The following is a 20,611-nucleotide window of genomic DNA, read 5'->3' on the forward strand; positions in this document are numbered from 1 at the left end:
ACGTGAGTTTGACACCCCTGACCTAGAATGTCATAATGTATCAGCATAGTATCTGTGTGGATTCAAGTAGTATGGCCTTTTGTAACTGACAGATAGAAATTTTGTCAATGCACACATTTTTCTGAGCAATGTTCGTGATTTTTTGCCATGGTCCCAAGTGGTAACCATAGGAGCCACTATGGCCAGCTTACGTCCTAAACCAGTGATGCAAACCATGCTCGTCTAGGTGCTCGACAATGTGCACACTCATCTGGGCTGCAACCCGGAATAGGAGCTACCCAGAACACATATGCATGGCCGAAAATCAACTTCTGGTTTCCGGCGCAAGCATGCGTGCTGGCCAGCTAGTCTTCCGGGTTTCTGGTGAGCATGCACGTGTGATGATTGGCTGGCCAGCACGCATGCTCACGCAGGAAAAGGGAAGTTCTTTCAGTTTCCAGCACTGTAGCATGCACAAAGGCCTGCTGATCGTTGTGCCCGCATGCACACCAGAAACCTGGAAGAGTAGCGGGCACCGCTGCACGTGCCAGGTGATATGGCTCTGTGTGCCACTTTGGGCACGCATATCATAGGTTCGCCATCACAGTCCTAAGCTTTGATTTTCAGATCTTGATACTTTGCAATCTTCTCCAATTCTTTGTTTTCTATCCTAATGTAGCCTGGTATTTCCAATCAATTATCTGCACTTTCTTCTTTCCAATTATACGTTGAAATTATTTGCAAAATAATAATAACTTTATTAAAATGTATGTGACGTCCAACAGCCTGTGATTCTGAAGTCTGAAGTTTAACTTCTGCTCATCTATAATAGTTTGTGCTTTATGCCTCCTGGCCTAATCACAAAACATTTTTCAGAAAAAGAAACTATATACACAGTTTCCCTATTATTTTAGCTGGACAGCTTCCCAATCTAAAAAGTACCGTGCTAATTTTTGCAAAAAAAAAAAAAAAGTCAACAACATGAAGAGTGCTGATCTTCTAAATTTTGGGATTAGAGATACTAATCTCTAATACTGTTTATTATTTTCTAACACTTTTGACCTTTTGCAACCTAAAACACAGGCGCTTTTTATGGAAATTATTCCTTTTCTTTTTCAAAAGGATATTTATTGCATAGATTTCAAGAGCAATTCACAAAAGAAATAAAGTTTGTTACTGCCCTTTCACAATCTGGTTTCCAAATAAGGAAGTTATCTATGACAATGTTGCCCTCTAGTGTCCTCCATGAAATATTTCTGAAGTATCAAACATACAGGTGGACTTGATTAACAAGAAATAAGATGCAGAATATCTTCTATTTCCTTTAATGAAATAGTTATTTCTGTAATATTGGAATCATGGAAAAGACCTCTGCAGAAATTATTTATTATCACATGATTTCTTTGTCAAAAATGAATGCAAATATGTTGAAGATAACTTTGCTTAAAGGCAAAAAAAAAAAAATTCAAGCATTTTAAGCACTCAAGAGAGGTATAAACAAGGACCGTATTTCCATCTCTGTGTATTAGATATGCAATGGGTGGGAGGGAAATTGTGAAATGTCTATAAGGACACAAACTACCTTTATTAAACTGTATTTTATAAATGTGTACAGGTAGTCCTTGATTTACAACTATTCATTAGTGACCATCCAAAGTTACAACAGCACTGAAAAAAGTGACTTATGACCGAGTCTACAACTGTTGCAGCATCCCCGCCGTCACGTGATCAGATTTTGGACACTTGGCAATCTAGATGTATTCACAATGGTTGCAGCATTCCAAGGTCATGTGATCAGCATATGTGTGACCTTCACAACCAGCATCCGTCAAGGAAAGTCAATGGGGGAGACCAGATTCACTTAACAACTACACCCATTCACTTAATGACTGCAGCAATTCACCTAGCAACTGTGGCATAAAAGCAGGGGTGGGCTGCTATGGGTTCGCCCGGGTTGGGGAGAACCCATAGCTAACGTTATGGCTGGTTTGGAGAACCTCCAAATCCCACCCCTGGCTGGCCTCGCCCACCCCATCCCACCCCTCCCACTCCACCCCACTCCTCCCAGGAGTCTCCACGCAGCCTGTTTTGGATGTGAGGTAAGTGCAGGGCCCACACAAAGGCTCAGGGAGGGGGAAAATGTGCCTCCTGGGGGAGGCCCCCTCCCGGTGTGGTGCACGAGGTTGACTAAGCCATGGCCACCATGGCCACGCCCACTGGGCAGAGAACCTGTTGCTGAAATTTTTGAAGCCCACCCCTGCATAAAAGGTCCTAAAATCAGGTGCAACTCACTTCACAATTGCCTTCCGCAGCAATGAAAATTCTGGTCTCAATTATGGTCATAAGTCAATGATTACCTTCTATCTATATCATGTCTGTTTAAGAAAAAAAACATGATTTTTCTCAATCATGTTCACAGCTCCTTCTTCAGTACTGTACAAAGAGGTTGTGTATTTATTTGCTGCTGTAATTTTTAGGAAGAAGTGCTTCCGTGAAATGGGAACTAATTTGGGAAAGAGACTTCCCTGCCACAAACATCACTAATTGTAGAAAATTCTTAAGAGGCATTTGGAGTGTCAAAAAAGTCAAGATAGCATTTTCACGCAAGTGATAGAAATCCTGCCCTTTTGTATATATGTTGAATCTATGATACATGTAATTAAGGGCAAGACTTTAATCACACAAGTTCAGCTGCCATCATTTTTCCTGCTGCTGCTGGACCTAAACAACCTCCTGTAACTTGTGAATCAGCCTTTTGAACAGATGGATTTAAGAGGTACAGTAAGATATTCATAAAGTTTATTCCCATTTGAGATTTGAACCTGGACGAAAGTAAAGCAGGTGCTTGGGAAGATCAAGAGTCCTGAAGCCATCTCTGGTTCAAATATGGACAAAGTCTTTTGTTTGGAACTCCCTACTAACAGTAAGTAAAGAATTTGAACAGAACTACAGATGGACATGGGATTTCCCATCCCGTTGATCTCTAAAAAGTTGCACTTTGCAATATTAATCTTGCTTGGTTTTTACAAATCCTCTTACATTTTGAGAGAATGGTTTCTCCAGGTGAAGGGCTTTCAAAAGCCGATGAATAAAATGGCGATGCCATTCAACTGAATAAAGAAAAAGGGTAAAGGTTATATATTTGTCAGCAGATTGTGTTTTGAAGAGGTGGCAGAACTAGTCATCCTCCCAATCCTTTCCTCTCAGACCCCATCAGTTTCCAATGACCCTTAAGTAAAGAAGAAAATATTATTGTGTTACCAATTATAGAGAGAAGAATCAACAGTCAGTTTGGCATTTTGGCTGTCTTCGGTATGTGAAATGGTGATATCTCATTTTGAGATAGAAGGATGGATGGACAGACAGATGGACGAGACTAGACAGAACATTCAGTGTTACCACTAATATTATAGAACAAGAAAGAGGTTTTATGTCAGTGTTTGCCACTTACCGAGTTTGGAAAGGATTTAACAGAACATCTGACTTCTTCTGTGAGATTCTTTATATCCAGGTGTGTAATGAATGTCAGTGTGGCTACAGAATTTAGTTCATATCTGGGGCCATATCCAGATAGACATTAACAGCAGCAGAATTCTTTGCACTCATCTCGCAGCTCCAATCCGATAGTCCCAGAGGAGAGCAATCTGCAAATTTTAATATGGATTTTAATATTCCTGTCCCCTGTCTGAATAACTCAGATCTGCCCTTTGTCAAAACCACTCCTGAACATCTGGATTTCATACTCTTATTCGGCAGGCCGGTTATATAAGTTCAAAAAGTAAATAGGCAAGAAACCAAGATTCTCTGGAAAAATTGTCAGGCTCCTATATGCAAACTGGAGCTCCTCTGAACCCCACTTCTCTTAATCCCCAAGGGCATTCATTAAAATGGATCCGGAAGCCTGAAAAAGAGTAAATAAACACTAGCAAAGAGAGAAAATAATGTTCTCTGGAATAAAACTCTGCACTGTCACTCAAAAATGAAGCCAACATATCTCTGCTATTTGAAGTTAGGCAGTGTTGAAAGAGCATCTGTTCTGAACAATATTATTGGGACAATGATTTTAATTGAAACCTTTCGTTCTTATTTGATTGGCAGAGAGCTCATCTCACACATAGGCACCGAACATTTATCAAATAAATAATCATTTTATTTGTTGCTCTAGGCTTCAATTGTCCTTTTCTTGCAAGATGAAGCCATGAAAATGTTATATATGATCCAGAAAGATTATGGAGAGTAAATGTATTCTGAATATTGGGTCATTTAGCACAATTTTGCAATAATTTAGCAATTTTTGAATTGCGATATTTAATTTACTTTCCCTTCTCATTGGCCTTGTATGAAGGAGAAAATGTTACAGCAGAAAACAAAGAGATGTGTTGTTATTGGGAAACACCCCGCCCACCCTGGAAAGAATTGAGAAACAGAGAGATTAGTGTGGATCTGTCTATTGTGCTAATTTCCAGTTAACTTTTGGTTCAACTTTCTTTGGCTTCCTCGGACTTCAGTGTGGCACAACCTAACAAACAGTCCTTATAAGCATATGGAGATTATCTATATATATAAAAACATGTGTATGTGTGTATGTGTTCCAGCATAACTCTGGAACGCCTCCAGCAATTTCAACCAAACTTGGTACACAGATGGCTTAGTCTCTGGAAACAAATATTGTGGGGGGTTAAAACACCCCTAAAACCCTTCTGGGTGTGATCTGTTAAGATACAGCCTGATGTGCCTTAAAATGGCTTCTACTGTACTGCCATAAAATGGCTTCTACTGTACAGTGCAGTGGAGTTGCCATGGTAACAGCTTCACAGTACTCCACAAGGGGGCTCCCTCTGGTAAGGGGGGAAATCCAACATTAGAAATTACGTTTGGTCCTGACATTTTCCCCCTATAAATAAATATCCGGGCAACGCCGGATTATCAACTAGTAGTATATAAAAGAAAAAATGAACACAGATACAAGGAAAAAAAACAACTCTTGAGACACATACACATCACTGAGAGCAACCTTAGGTCAGAAAAATTACTTCTGGTGGATGAGATCTCAGGGTTGAACCATTATATGGGAGTTAAGGAATACTCTTATGCATTGCAAATCCCTAGTGTCCTTGTCCATTTTCTATACTCCCTGAACAGTTTTGCTTTCTTAAGAGTTGTTACTATATTTTGCATGCCATGTAGTTTTAATATCTCCATCTGGCACCCTCTGAATCTAGAGAGAATTCTCAATAACCATGGCCATTGCTGGTGGGAAATGGTGGGAATCTATTTTCTTACATAGATGGAGGATACCAGGTTATGGAGGGCTTGTTTTTTAAAGTCTTCGGCTACTGTATCCAGAGAACTGAACCAAAAGTAATTGCTATTGAAAATAAAATGTTTGCCGCTCAAAAATATAGCAAATGTAATGTTTTGTTTCCTCAAAGTCCCTTCCATCAGGACTCATGCAAGATCAACAACAAACAAGGACGGGGGCGGGGATGCAATTGAACTAGTCATTTCAACCTGCTACTTAAATCTGAAGAAGGAAGTAGGGAAAGATTATTATTTCTGAAGTGCCAGCAATTCTTTATAATAAAATTACTCCAAGTCAAAAGGGGGCACTAACTTGTACGAGGGATTCACCCAGATGTTTTTGAACTATAGCTTTCTATGGATGGGTATAGTTTCAGGGCACCCCATAGACAGCACAAATTAAAACAAGATGTCTGACAGCAGGAAGGATGTGTGGTAGGATTAAATACACAGAAGGACTTGTGAAGTTTTCATTCATCCTGGAATCCTAAACTAGGCCAAAATTGTGATATGTTATCAAAAGGCCAAAGGGACACGGTGGCTCAGTGACTAAGACGTGAAGCTTGTCAATCAGAAGGGTCGGCAGTTTGGTGGTTCGAAGCCTTAGTGCCGCATAACAGAGTGAGCTTCTGTTACTTGTCCCGGCTTCTGCCAACCTAGCAGTTTGAAAGTATGTAAAAAATGCAAGTAGAAAAATAGGCACCACCTTTGGTGGGAAGGTAACAGAGTTCCGCGCACCTTCAGCTTCTAGTCATGCCAACCACATGACCACAGAGACATCTTCGGACAGCGCTGGCTCTTCGGTTTTGAACGGAGCTGAGCACTGCCCCCTAGAGTCAGGAACGACTAGCACATATGTGCAAGGGGAGCCTTTACCTTTATCAGAAGGCCATACAGGAAAAAGAGAAATTGTGCTGGATAGGCAATAGAGAAGCATTGGTGCTACAACATAGCCCATGAGAAGCAGTGATTACCTTAGGTGGGCATGAAATGAACTAGGGGAACATGTGTTCCTCCAGTTGTTGCTGAACAACATCTGTCAGGATTCTCACCCAGAGTAGCCAATAGTGATGCAGCTCAATGTGTTTTTGAGCCACATCTAGAAAACTGTATGTTCCTCACTTCTGATCTACATATACAAAAACATGTTTTTCTTTGCAAGCACAAGTACAGTGTGAAAGAGACAATAAGCACAAAACCCCAGGCTTCAGCAGAAAAATTGCTAGTAGATTGGGGTGAGAGTTACCTCTCAATGAGGAAAATCACTAGTACATATCATGTTTATTTTAATCTATTAAAGTCAGTGATTGTCTTTTTCTGTCAGGTGATCCAGTTCAATTTATTAACTGTTATGATTGATTTCAAAGTTTAATGATACATTGCAAACAAGCAGACTACAGGTAGTCCTCGACTTACAACCATTCATTTAATGACAGCTCTAAGATACAACAGCATTGAAAAAACTGACTTAGGATCGTTTTTTAGACTATGGTTGCAGCATTCCCATGATCACATGATTAAAAATAGGACACCAAGTAACTGGCACGTATTTAGGACGGTTGCAGTATCCTGAGGTCATGTGATCACCTTTTAAGATCTTCTGATGAGCAAAGTCAATGGGGAAGCAAGACTCACTTAATGTTACTAACTTAACAACTGCAATGATTCACTGAACGACGCTGGCAAGAAAGGTAATAAAAATGGGGCAGCACTAACAACTGTCTTGCCAACCAATGGGAATTTTGGTCTCGATTGTGGTTGCAAGTGGAGGACTACTAACAGCTTAAAGCAATGAACCAGATCATAGGCTTCATTTTACTAATGCAATGTAAACTCATTGCAATTAAAATCGTAGTTCTAATCTATTTCTGATATTGGCCAGGTTCCATCTGCATTAAACCAAGTGGTTTATTTTATTTTGGTTTAGTGTAACAAAAGAATCCAGCCACTGAGATCATCCATGGCTTGTTTACTTTTAACTACAGGGAAAGATTCTTGTGTCTTTTTTAGATTTGTTGACGTCTTTAATAGTAAGACAATGTGTAATCCTTCAGAACAGGAGGACGTGGAGCTGCAACATGTGTTCCTACAACCTAAAGGTCAGTTGTTCATCCAGTTGTTGCTGCTACCTATCCTTGGGCCTTTTTGTAGCTCAGTCATGCCTAGGCCAAATAACAATGAGCCCTCTCATTTATAATCCTACAAGTCCAAGACAGCCTTGATTAGAAGGTGGATGGAAGGAGTCCAAAGCAGAAGGTAATAATTACTAGAGGAGGGAGGGAAGAAATGAAGGGGCAAACAAATGAAAGAAAGAAAGAAGAAAAGAAAATATTCAGAAAAGAGATGTTTCCAACTACAAAGGTTAAGAATGAGTTGATGGGGCGAGTGAGCAATTACCATCCTGTATTAGTCAAAACTAAATGAAATTAACTGGATACGAAGAGCAGCTGATTGTGTGTGTGTGGGTTTACTTGAGCAGCACGTTGGAGAGAAAGGGTTCCAATTGCCATGGTGTATTTATTAAATACTCCCCCATATACAAATGTACACATTCTTCCTCAGCTGCTATATTCTGCATTTCACACATCAATAAATCAAGATTGTCAAGTGCAAAAAGAAGAAGAAGAAACCTAGCTACAGCTCAGGCTTCGGTGAACGTGCTGCTCTGATGTAGTTATCAGAGACAGTGATATCACTGTTCATGTGATGCTCCAGGAATTCTGAGGTCTCTTCTGCAATTTGTCCTGGGATCCGGAAATCAATGGTAGCTTGGTCCCTTTTGGGGCTAGGCTGGGTAAGAGCGTTTCTGGCCTCAGCGCGGCAACCTGTCCCTTGCAGGAACTGCAAGAAGTTCTCCTCAATGGAGCCTTCTCTGCTGGGTAACCTGAGATCCTCCTCTGGTGGTTGCTTGAAGAAACAGGTGAGGTGCTTGCTGAGCTCTCCTCTGATCTGTCGGTTGAGGCATCCATAGAAGAAAGGGTTGGATGTGAAGCAAAAATAACCAATCCAAGTGACCACATTCTCCGTCTGCTGGCCAGGAAAATGGGAGCTCAGCACCGAGTAGAGATGGAAGGAGAAATAGGGCAACCAGCAGAAGATAAATTGTCCCCCCACTGCTAGGAGGATGATGACGGCCTTCCCACCCCCAGACGTCCTCTGAGGGGTAGTTCGAGGGGCTCCTGAACTAGTCACCATTGTGGACCTACTACTAAGAGATTCTGATCTTTGCCGTGGGGTATCCATCCAAGTGGGGAGTGGACCATGGTGCATGGCAGCTACTCGGGCCACTTTAAACATATTACAGTAGACCACCAAAATAATGGAAACCGGCAGGAGGAAGTAGAAAACAGCAAAGAAAATCACAAAAAACTTGCAGTAGGCACTTCGGCTCCACTGCAAGGAGCAGGTCCGTCCATTGTAGGCTAGGGATCTATTGATATGGTCTTGGGAAAGCCATCCCAGGATGGGGATGATGGACATAACTACTGCCTTGATCCAAACCCCAACCAGGACCCAGACCACCAAGCTTACAGTCATTTTGACCTCATAGCGCATGGGGTGCACCACATAATAGTAGCGCTCTACGTTAATAGCTGAGATTGAAAGGATACACATGGTGATGAAGCAAATACTCAGGAAGAGATAGGTGTGACATATGGCATCCTCAAAGACTGTGCCATCAAAGAAAGTTGAGCTGGACAGCATGGCTAGAGGCATTAGGGTAATAGCAGCCAAAAGATCCACCAAGCAGAGGTGGAACACAAAGACAAACTTCCTCAGTGCTGGGGTTTTGACAATGACCGTCATAATTGCTACATTGCCCACAATGGCTGTCAAATCAATCAAAAGCATGAAGAAGAGACCCACAGACTCGGAGGCCACATCTCTGGGCTTGGTGTCTAGGCTAGAATTGAGAAGCATGGAACTTTGGGATGCCTGAAGCAGCCTTCTGATCCTGGCAGGATTCCGTACCCACGGGGTGGGAAGAACAGAAGGCTCCATGGAGATTAGCACCTCCCTTTACAAGTCCATCACCCATCCTATTCTGGGTCCCCAGAAAGTAGTCAGAGAGAATCAAGAGAGATGGTGGTCTGCAAGCAGCCACTAGCCATATCGTTTGCCAACATTCAAGTCCAGCAGGTCTTCGGAGTACTTATACTTTCCAGTACCGCACAGTTCTGTAAGCCATTATAATCAGGGGCTCTGCTTAATTCACCAAATCTGTTTCATCTTGATTGTATGTCATAGGATATAATAGCACGGCAATGTAGAAAGTCCGTAGGACCCAGCCTGAAGAACAGTCCCTTCCTTGCTAAGTGTATAAAGCTTTACTGCATCTTGCAACATGCTGTTTCCGGGGCAAATGTTTGCACCTGAAAGAAAGGCAGATATATTTACAGATTAAACACTGTGTCAACCAAAACTGTTCAGAGCTGGCAGAGCTACATTTGGGGCTGACTGAAATGGGCAGTTCTGCCTTTAAAGCAGATTGTCCTTTTCAGGGGAGCCACTTGGATGGTTGCTGTGAAAGTCGGGCCCTTTGAACTTTCTGGAATATAATGAGTATGGTCTGTTTCAGGGGACCTAGAGTGGGTGCTCCCAAGAAAGGAGAGTGAGATTCTGAGTTCGGCCCCCAGCCTACTGAGTCCTCAAGGAGAAAGGGGCATCTAACCAAACATTTGTCCTGCATAAAACCAGAGGTTAAGTTGAATTGTTTCTGAATAGGCAATTTTTATTTTATACATTCTCATCCCATTTTCCGCCCATGTTAATAATGTGAAGAATGTGGGAGATATCTCAGCAGCGGAAAGATAGGGTTAATAGAGAGTAGAAATCCCACTGTGAATAATCGCTAGCAACTGAGAGAAGAAGACATGTAAAAGACAGAAGAGATATACAGCAGAGCAGCACTTGATTTGGCTCTTTCCTCTTTTACTCGGCTCTCTGAGTGGAATTACCACACGTTATGATTGTAGATGAAAGCGCTAACCTTGTGTGCACTACTAGAAGATGGGTAACTGCTCTGAATAAAGAGTACATACCTTTTTGAGCACAGCATCAGTCATGACTGCAAGAATTGTTGAGATCCATCAAATCTTACTGACCAAAAAACTTCTTCAAAGACGATGAAAGTCTTTTCCTGGCATTTGGTTAAGGACACACTATGCTTACTATTAATATTCAGCCCACACAGCTGTCTAAACAAGCGGACCATGGAAGGATTTTTGAAATGTATGTTTGGGCTTGCCCTTATTAAAGAAGCTTTGAATTTCACATGATAGGTTTGTTTTGTCAAAAAAAAAAAAGAAATAAAACAGGGCATATCCTTGACTTAATTTTTTTTCTTTACACGTAGGGCAAATAGTTCAGATACTGCAAAGCAAGAGTTAGCAGTTGCTTGCTACCATAATGTGCCCATCATCTGGTGATGAATGTTAAGGGCCAGCTCTTAATATATTATTGTCTTTCTATAGAAAAGGAATATTTACAAAGACGCTTGGTGTCTACAGACTTTGGAATGCCTTGAATAATGATCATGTTGTTCTACGTAGCATTGAAATAAAATGGACCACTGAAAAGATTATTCTTAGGATCCCTCTCTAGTGTTCTGGAGAAGTTTTCTGGTTTACACTGGGTAGTAAAACTATCTAATAGATAGCTAGAAGATAAATGCTAGCTTGCCATTAATTGATCAGATAGACATTCATGTCCATAATTTTGCTTTCCATTGCATCCTCAAGAAGCCACCCAAGAGAACTTTTTAGAGTGATTAGAGAATTATATATCCTATAAAACATGTTAGAGACCTCCAAAATCTGCTGTGAGAGATCTGCAAAGGCACTTTGATGGTAAAAGTGTCATCCATCTTCATGCCACTTTTAACTTGTTTTAATATTGAGGTATAAAGTTCATCTTGGCTTAATCGTAAGGAACCGTTTTCAATATCTAAGGTAGAAGACATGGACAAAATGCTAATATGTATCCTCTTGAACCCTGCCAATCCTGATTTTTCCAAAAAAAAAAAAAGAAGGATGACTAAGTGGATCCACAGAGTGGTGAACATGTCTTTGTATGATCGAGTGATAACAGCCGGTTGCCTATCCTCTCCTAAATAAGCCCTCCCTAGCTCCAAGGATGCTGATGCATATGTCGTTTGCTAAGGAAATATGCTTGAGAGGGTGACGTGTATGCTCCTTTTTTATGTTCTTAAAAGCGATTGATTACATTGACTCTTCTAAACTGAGTTTAGGCATGGTTGGGGACAGAATCGGCCTAAGTGACCTTGGCAGATGATTTCCTGCAAGAGAAAGACAGAGGGAATGTGACTGATTGATCCTGCTTTGTTTTTCAGTATATAGTTTTGATCTCATTGATCAGGATTATGCCTGTGAGCTGGGACTGCTGTATTATAGTGGTTCATTTCCTATTTTTAGTGTTGATCTCAGAAACCAGCTACTGTATGTGCTGCCACGAGGCTTAATCTTGTTCAAAATGTACAACATATTTTGAGACATTGAGTTATCAATATGCTGTGGATACTTGATTCTATTTAGTTTCAAAAAGTTATTCAGATTTTTTTTTTCAACTTTACACAAGCAAAGGACTTTATTAGCTTTCATTAAAGGAACCCCACTTTTTTTCAGGTATCCATCTGAGCTTGAAAAACAGGTGGAGTTGCTGTAAGGCAGGGGTGTCTTAAAGTTCCCAAGTTTGGACACCCCTGCTGTAAGGGTACCATTAGCTTTAATGAATACATTCTTTAAAACAACAGTATCCTTTTATTTCAGGTTGAAAAAAGTCAGACTGCTTTAATACATAGCAACGAAGTGGTTCACTTATGCCAGATCCAAAATACTTCTTCCAAAGCACATAGAGCCCTAATATAAACCATCTGAATAATAGACTGCATATTTTGAATTAATATTGAGATAAAGTGCTAAGAGGGTTGAAAGCCAACAGACAAGACAGAAACCATCCAGGAAAATTATCCCTGGAAGTGGGGAATCTTCCTTTCCTAAATTGGGTGTCACTTCTGTAATTCCTAGATAGGGAAACAGTGTCTGTTGTTCACCTCAAGTGTAGGTTACTGTAACTGTGTTTCATCCAAAAGCCATAGCCGATGCAAAATACGGTGGCCATAGGAAATTATGTTGTAATCTTAAGAAAGAGAAACTAAAATACAAATATACTTGTAACTGCTGTTAGGAAGGTTGGAAGGTACTTATTTATAATATTTCCTTTTTCTATTTCTTCCTTTGTACTTTTTGAAATTACTTTTCTTTCCTTTCCTTTTTTAATTTCAAAATTTTGTTTCTTTTAAAAATGTCTTTAATAAAAATTACACATGTGCAAAATATAATGGCCACGTCATTGAATGAGGCATACAGATAGTCATATGTATTATATCTCTGTTGAAGCAATTGATTGGCTGCCAATTATTTATTTCCTGCAGGATCCAATCTAGTCGGCCACCAGAACCCAAAGGTTTAGCCTTTCAAGCTTTTGGGCTCGTGCTGGAGCCCATCATCAGGGAACTTCTCCCTCATCAAAATATGTGCACTGGGCTGTTCTACGTGTTGTATTTATATGGTGCCTGGTTATGTATAGTTCTTAATTAGGGTATTGGGGGCTCACTATTGAGTCGTTATTTATTTATTAAATGTATTTTTGTTTATATCCCACCTTTATTGTTTTTAGAAATAACTCAAAGCGGCGAACATGTTTAGCACACCTTCCTCTTCCCATTTTCCCCACAACAACCACCTTGTGAGGTGAGTTGGGCTGAGAGTGACAAGTCCAAGGTTACTTGGCTTTCATAGCTAAAGAAGGACTTGAACTCACAGTCTCCTGCTTTCCTGCTTTTTGGTTTAGCTTTAACCACTAGACCTAGGGTGTCAAATTCAAGCCCTGTGGGCAGAATCTGGCCTACGGGGTGCTTAGATCTAGCCCACAAGGCCACCTTGGAAACAATGAAGAACCGGCCTGCAGTCCCCTCTGTCAGCGAAAATGGGCTCCTGAGCTCCATTTCTGGCTGCAACGGCTTCCTACAACCCTCTGCCAGCAAAAACATGCAGCCCTCCCAAGCTCCATTTTCACTAGCAGAAGGGTGAAGGAGCCCATCACAGCCAGAAATGGAGCTCGGTAGCCCATTTTCCTTGGCAGAACAGTCGGGCCATCACGGGCACCCCCGACATGAGTGACATCAAGCCAGACATGCCCACTCTGGCCACACCCACCCTGCCTCCATCAGGTCAAACACAACCCTGATGTGGCCCTCAATGAATTTGAGTTTGACACCTCTGCACTAGATCAACCTGGCTCTCAATTAGCTCCCAATCCAGATTCAGTGTTTTAATTCTATGTATAACATCCTAAACCATTTAAAGCCATTTTCCGCCCTCCCCAGGCTCCAGAGGCTTTATAGGAGCCTGGGGAGGGAGAAAAGAGCCTCCCCCCCCCCCGGAGGCCCTCCGGAGGCTTCATGAGCTTCTGTGAAGCCTCCGGAGCGTAAAAAACTGGCCCTACGTTTGGGGGGGGCTCTTTTCGCCCTCCCCAGGCTCCTATAAAGCCTCTGGAGTCTGGGGAGGGCAAAAAAGCATGTAAAAATGGGGGAGCACCTGTAGTGCGCGCATGCGCACTGGAGGGTTGCGTATTGCATCATGGGTGCGGCACGCCCACACATGACCCCCCTGTGCTCCCCCCACTTATAGCACGCGAGCCAAAAAAGGTTCGCCACCGCTGTCCTAAGCAAAGCTTTTTCATGATAGATCGAGGCGAACGTACTTTACAATGTTCTACCTTGAACTGATTTCTGCATAATTTCCTCGCTGAAATCCATAAGCCACCAGCAGCTACATCACTGAGGAATTGGTCTGTTCCTTTTCTCCTTTTAATTAATGTGATTTACGTATATTGTTTCAATTTATTGTGCATGATTACCTTTTATTTCTCCATTTGGAAACCACTTTTGAAGATAATTATGCAGAAAGCTAAATACTGTAAAAGTACACTAATAATAATGTGATTGCAAATATTTATATCTTAACAATCTGTTTGAGTTCAAATTACAGTAAGGGAAGCACTATTGCATTAAAATATGCTAGCTACGTTCACACATAACATTAGGATATAAACCCTTGTGCAAAAGCCACAATGGCTATATTCACACATTGCCTTAAACAAAAACAAAAAAAATCCACCCCCATTATGTTTTACCAATATCTGTAATTCCAGCAAAGGCCCTGGGGACAAGGGTATCTTTTAAATAACAATGCTTTCAATACCAGTTTCCCTAGAATAATTTCCATAAAGTTCCCTGTTTGGTTGATTGGCAGTTTCCTGCTCCACCATGGAATTTTAGGAAAAACATGGGGGAATTTAAGTGTTCTTTACAATTTGCCCAGTTCAGTTTTAGATGATAGTACAGGTAGTACTTGCTTAATAACCATTCATTCAGAGGCTGTTCAAAGTTACGATGATGCTGAACAAACAGTAGTTATGACCAGTCCTTGAAATTACAATCATTGCAGTGTGACCCTCCATGATTATATGAATAAAATTTGGGTGGCTTGGCAGTCCAGCCACATTTATTACTGTGGCCTCAACTCTCCACTCCACACCTATCTACCCCACCATCTCTGCCATTTTGGTCACCCTGCAGTCTAGTGCCCCTGCTGCCCTGTTGCCCTGCATTTGGCCACTCGTGCTGCTCCTGTGCCCCCTGCTGTCCCCAGCTGACTTCTACCATCATCTTCCCACTATTACTGATGAGATGTGCCCAACCTAGGCATCTGCTGGCCCTTCACAAGACCTTCATGAGGCCTTCATAGCAGCCACCTATCTCCTCACCCATCCCTATGAAATGCATTGCATGAGGTGATGAGGCCCCGAGTGGTTGTGTGAAGGGCTCCCACAATCTAGGAAAGGAAACAAGCTGGGCAAAGGTCTTCCTGGTCATTGCTATCAACTGTTCATCAAGCAGGAACTGTCTGTCCAGAAAGATCCCCAAACTGTGCATCATCCTTGAATGGGAATATGCTACCACATCCAAGGACAAAGGCAGAATATGTCCAGACTTGGATGATCCAAACTTGGTCTTGGAAGGATTGTGTCAGAGACAGTTCCTTCCCATCCAAACCTGCATAGCCTCTGCACAGATCATCCAAAACTGTCTCAGTACTTAAGCCTAAATGAAATCCCAGCCTTAAACCTAACTGAAATGGGTCTAGATAATCAATTTCCTCCAAAATTCCCATCAGCTACAAATGAACCACCTTCTTAACATTCTCCACAAAGAAAATTGAAGTCTATAGTTAATGAAAATTGTTGAATCCAAGGATGACCATTTGAGGAAGGGGCATGCCACCCACTCCATTTACGATACCAACAGGGGTTACCTTCTTAGTCTCTTTAACAACCTTGGACCACCCAGATCCAGTAAGCAGATAGCTAAGCTGATGCCATAGAGAGCCAGTCCACATCTTTAGGAGTCACCAGCTCAAACACATCTCAGATCACACTACCAGATCAAGCTCTAAGCACCTTGGCGTGGCCTGCCCAGACTGAGTCTAAGGTAAAACAAATTTGAGCAACTTTAGTCACCAGATATCCTGAGTAATCCTCACAGAAGCCCAGTAAATGTTCCTGGGGCCCTGCCCATCCAGCAGAAACTGGGTAATCCTAAACAAGGCTGCTGGACAGCTATCAGCATACACAGTAAGAGTGTGTAAGAGGGAATGCCTTACTGCCTTTGTCACTATAAAGTAGACACTAATATTGGCTCTTATATGCGTCCAGTTAGATTCACTTCAAGTCTTCCCACAGCAGTATTCTAGGAATCCCTTCTGGTGTTTCATCTTCTCAATTTTCCATTGGGAAAGCAAGGTGCACCCCATAATCATGTACAGCAGAAGTGGGGAACTATGGTTGCTTTATGACTTGTAGACTGCAACTCCTAGAATTCCAAAGCTGGCTCAGGAATTCTGGAAGCTTAAGTCCACGTGTCCTAGAAGGGCCATAGTTCCCCATCCCTGATGTACAGGGAGTGGTTGCATAGGAACAACCCAAACTAAGGCCCCAGCCACCTGCCCATTCCAAGCAGTGCCTAGGAGCTTAGCCAAGACACTCACCAGATCCTCAGAAAACCCCAAGCTCTCTCTGGAACCCCATTGGTCCATTGGCCCTTGGGATGAACCAATCAAATCGGCCCTGCCTTCCTGCAGAAAACAGTGACACCAGTGAGTCAAAAAACAACCAGGAAGTGATTTGTCTGTGGCGATGGACTGATGTCAATGACCACTGCCTGATCAAATCTCAACTACCCTGAGGCAAAAAACAATTCTAGCATATACTGTAATCTCTGGCATATACCTGGGCATCAATAACTTGAAACAAGCCCACAGTTGCCCTGTAGGCCACAAATTTCAGTGCCATCAAAGAGCAACAGCCTTGGGGACTCTATTGCCAATCAAGATATTGTTAATTTGTTATCTATTGCCAAATAATAAGAATTTAACCTTCAGAATTCAGTAAAATCTTTCCCTTTTTAACTGCATCTATGTGAGTTGGTAAACTGCTACAAGTGGCTGCTAAAAATACAACAGTTTCATGCTGTAAGTGTTGATTTAGAAACTTCAAGCCTCTTTCAGAATTTCCTTCAGCAATTTTCTCTTTTTTTCAGACTGTTATTAAGGATGAGTTAATTTTTCTCTGTTGTAAAGATTTTCTTAATGTACCTTCACAATTCTGAGAAGGACAAACCAGTTAAAGGGTTTTGCGTGTAATATGTCAGTGAAATGATACCCTCACAGATATAATGGAACCTGGCAGAAAATTGAAAAAAAGGAAATCCTCTAGCTCATTAGTGCCTTTATGTTTGTAGGAGAAATATCATCTTTTTTTAAAGGAAAAAGGTTTAAAGAAAAAAGGTTTGATTTTGTCCAAATTAGGGAACTTAGCTATAAAGGCTTTTAAAAAAAAACTTTGGTACGCTATGGGATATGGTAAGGGAAGATGACCAGCAGGATCCAAGAAGTATAAAAGCAAAATCAATTAAAAGAGATGAAGTGAAAGGCTTTTTAAAAATCATTCTAGATAAACTCCTGCCAGCGATTTCTGATCTAAGACATTCATATGCTCACAATGTCCACCTGGAACATGACAAGATAAAAGCTGCCTTGTCCTCCTATTGATTCGGTACTGGCTTGGAGCACTCCTGCCGGATTTCAGAAAGAAAGATTTCCCTGGTCTTTTGAACTGGATGTCCCGTTGACGGATACACAAGGCATGGAAGTTTTTTCTGAAATCCAAGTTCAGAAGAAGATGTAATTCAGAACAAGCTAAATATGGGGCATACATACAGCTTACTGACATTTATTGTTTGAAGCCAATTGAACGCCAGGAAATTAGAAGAAATGATTAAGTCACTATGATGAAATTATGGTCAGGCAGATGTCCCCAGTGAGAATGATACCCGTACATTTTTCTTTAAACACCTGCAATTAGAGGACATAGTATGGACAGTGTAAGTTAGCTGATTAACCATAGCACGAACCTCCGTTATAGACTCGTGAACTCTTATGGACCTGAGGGCTTTGCACAACATACTAAAAGGTGGCGTTCTAAAAAGTGGCCAGAAACGGTACCTAGAGATTTAAGGTATAAAATAGGTAGCTTAAATTCCAGTAAGGCTTAAGGTTCTAATCTTGCTTCTTAATTATTGCTTTCTCCAATCCTCCAATAGAAAAACGGGCCAATTTGTCTGGCTTCACCTATTCTTGGCATTCCTGCTCTGTCACGTTAGTTTCCAAGCACACTAGTGAGACTACGCAACTTAGCATGACTAGCAGGCAAAACAACACCTCTTACAAGAATAGAGAGCTTTGATGCATGAGATAATAAGGATTTTCTCTTCTACTTGATCCTCCCATGCATTTGGGTTGCTTATGTCCCATATCAAACCTGAAGGATCTGCAGAAGGCACTTGAAGGATCAGCAGACGCACTTACCCACTTGAGTTGCTCTGAAGCCGACAACTGCTGGCCAGTCATCTTGCTTTCAAGAAGGTCCATGCTGCTGTCCTGGAAATATCCCTTTGCACTCCAGTTCAACAAATAGGTTTGGAGCACAGCGCTGATAGGGAGTAAAACAAAACAAAATAAAAGTAAAGTCTATCTATGACTTCAGCTTTGCCCTGGATAATATTAACTTACTCAGACTTATTTGGCTCCACCCCATTTCTTCTGGCCCATTGGCCAAAATATGGTTAGATCTAGCAGTATCCATGAATGGAGCAGAAATCCATTCTGGCCTCTAGCTGGACTCTCTGGGACTTTCCAAAAGTCACTAGTTGAGAACTTATTTATATTTTTCCCAATGTGCCTTCTTCCTTTCTCCATCTCTTTACCCAAAACTCTCAACCAAGCAGCTCTTTCCATAGACTGGGATGGAAGTACCCTTTTTATTCCCCTGGCAGCTCTATCACCAACTTCTCCCTCATCTTACCAGACAAAGACGACTTCTTTCATTTAGTGTTCCTTCAAAAGAAACAAGCACCCACAAAGTATTTATCTGTTCTATAACAGGAGAGTTTCCCCTCATTCCCCATACCTCATAATTCCTCATGAACAAATATATGCTCCTTGATTATTTATTTACTTACAAATCAAAGCTATAGGCCCTCCCACTCATAAAAAGGCATACAGTTAAAAACAATCCAAACCAGAATAATGTGTATCCAGGAATGAAAATACCACACGTATAAATACAAATTCCCCACAGTGGCACACTCTCCCTAACCTGAAGAAAAACTCAAGTCTTCAAAGCCAGGATTGGGGCAACTCAATTGCCCAGGTGACGCTATTCCAGAGGACAGATGCCATGACAGAGAAGACATGCCATCCGTCTCTTTTCGGATGGCCTTGTTTTAAAGATGGGACCCCAGAGCATGCCACTGTGAGACTTTACTGGATGGTTCAGATACTATAGCTTCCAAATGTTGCTGAAATTCTTACCGGCAACTCTCCTCATCTATCAGCAGTAGTACATGTAAGGTAAATGTGGTCTTCAAGAAACACCCACTCACACACACAAGCTCAAATCCTGCTCACATGGATTTCCTCCTCTGTCCTGCCTCCAGCCTTGTGAGAAAAAAAGCCCCCCCCCCCCCGAAAAAAAGCTGGACTTTCCATTCTTTCTTCTGCTCCTTCCCATCTGAAATGAATGGACACCTCCTACCCTGGTCGAAATGCCATCACTCCTGTCCATTGTTCCTGTTCAAGAAACCTTATTCTAGGCTACTCCTACTGCCGGTGTAGTACTTGGAGACCAGCAGTAAAGAAACAGGCCTCAGCTTATGCCAGAAGGGAGGCGAATAGGAATCCTGAATGGAGAAAGGATTAGAAGAGGTTGGTCTTTCTCATCTCTTTGCTCTCCTGCGGGAGAAATCTGCTCCCAGTATCACATGCAAAAAGAATCCTCCCCAAATAGCTTATGCTCTCATTGCTCTCTCTCTCTCTCTCTCTCTCTGGTCCTGTACTTATCTCTGTCTCAGCATCTTAGGGAGAATGGACTGGCTACTAACCTACACACAATCACCTGGATGATGGGAAAGCACTAGCAATCTACTACCCCAGATGCCTGCAAGTTGCTGTCTGGCCACAACTGACCCTCCTCTCTGCTCCCAGTTCCAGTTCATACCTTCCCTAGGTAGACTTCCAGCATACTGGATATCTCCTGCTTCTCTTCCACTGTAACTGATGCACAGATCCACTGCAGTGAAGGGTGAGAGGCAGCCAAGAGCTTGGGGAGAGTCTCAGCTTCTGGGTCCTAGATGCCTCCTGATTTCCATTTCAGTCTTTTAAATTTCTCCTGGTACACTACAAGTGGTAGGGCAGGAAAAATGTCAGCCTTTAAACTAAAGGCGTGTTCAGGATGGCAAAACCAGACTTCTCCAGCCCTAAAACATCAGGAATTAAATGAAGAGGATGTAGATTATAATACTAATGTGAAGTTTACCTCCATTTACCTCGTTCCAGGTTTCAGAATCATGCTTTGCCTTCTTTTTTGAAAAGACCAGCATAACAAAAAGATAAACACCTGAAAATAGCACGCTCTATAAAACCCAAGATTTTCCATATGTGGGAACTAGCTGGAGCTTTTTTTAAAAAAAAACAAAAACAAAACAAGGCTCTGGGTTTTGTTTTTTACTGTTGCCTCCCATATTGAGCAGGACTGGTTCCAACTTCCCTTTCTGCTCCACAGAGGGGCTCCAGCCTCCCATATCTCCGTATGAAATAAACATGCAATTGGTAGTCCCACCTAGGTTACAGCT

The 20,611-nt window shown here is 41.8% G+C and overlaps 1 protein-coding gene across 1 annotated transcript; it reads right to left on the reverse strand.

Annotated features, from left to right (window-relative positions):
• Positions 1 to 6,608: 6,608 nt before the first annotated feature.
• GPR61 (G protein-coupled receptor 61) lies at positions 6,609 to 19,397 on the reverse strand. The gene is made up of 3 exons (XM_081945985.1): positions 19,293 to 19,397; positions 18,288 to 18,411; positions 6,609 to 9,653 (listed from the first exon to the last, which is right to left on the reverse strand). The coding sequence occupies exon 3, from the start codon at positions 9,280 to 9,282 to the stop codon at positions 7,915 to 7,917; it is 1,368 nt and encodes a 455-aa protein (XP_081802111.1). The 5' UTR covers positions 9,283 to 9,653; positions 18,288 to 18,411; positions 19,293 to 19,397; the 3' UTR covers positions 6,609 to 7,914.
• Positions 19,398 to 20,611: the final 1,214 nt, after the last annotated feature.

The sequence above is a fragment of the Natrix helvetica genome (genome assembly GCF_964273705.1).
Source record: "Natrix helvetica genome assembly, chromosome: 3".
Taxonomy (NCBI): Eukaryota; Metazoa; Chordata; class Lepidosauria; order Squamata; family Natricidae; genus Natrix; species Natrix helvetica.

Excerpts from the sequence above, each read along its gene's own strand:
- GPR61 (XM_081945985.1), bottom strand. The coding sequence starts at position 9,282 with ATGGAGCCTTCTGTTCTTCCCACCCCGTGGGTACGGAATCCTGCCAGG.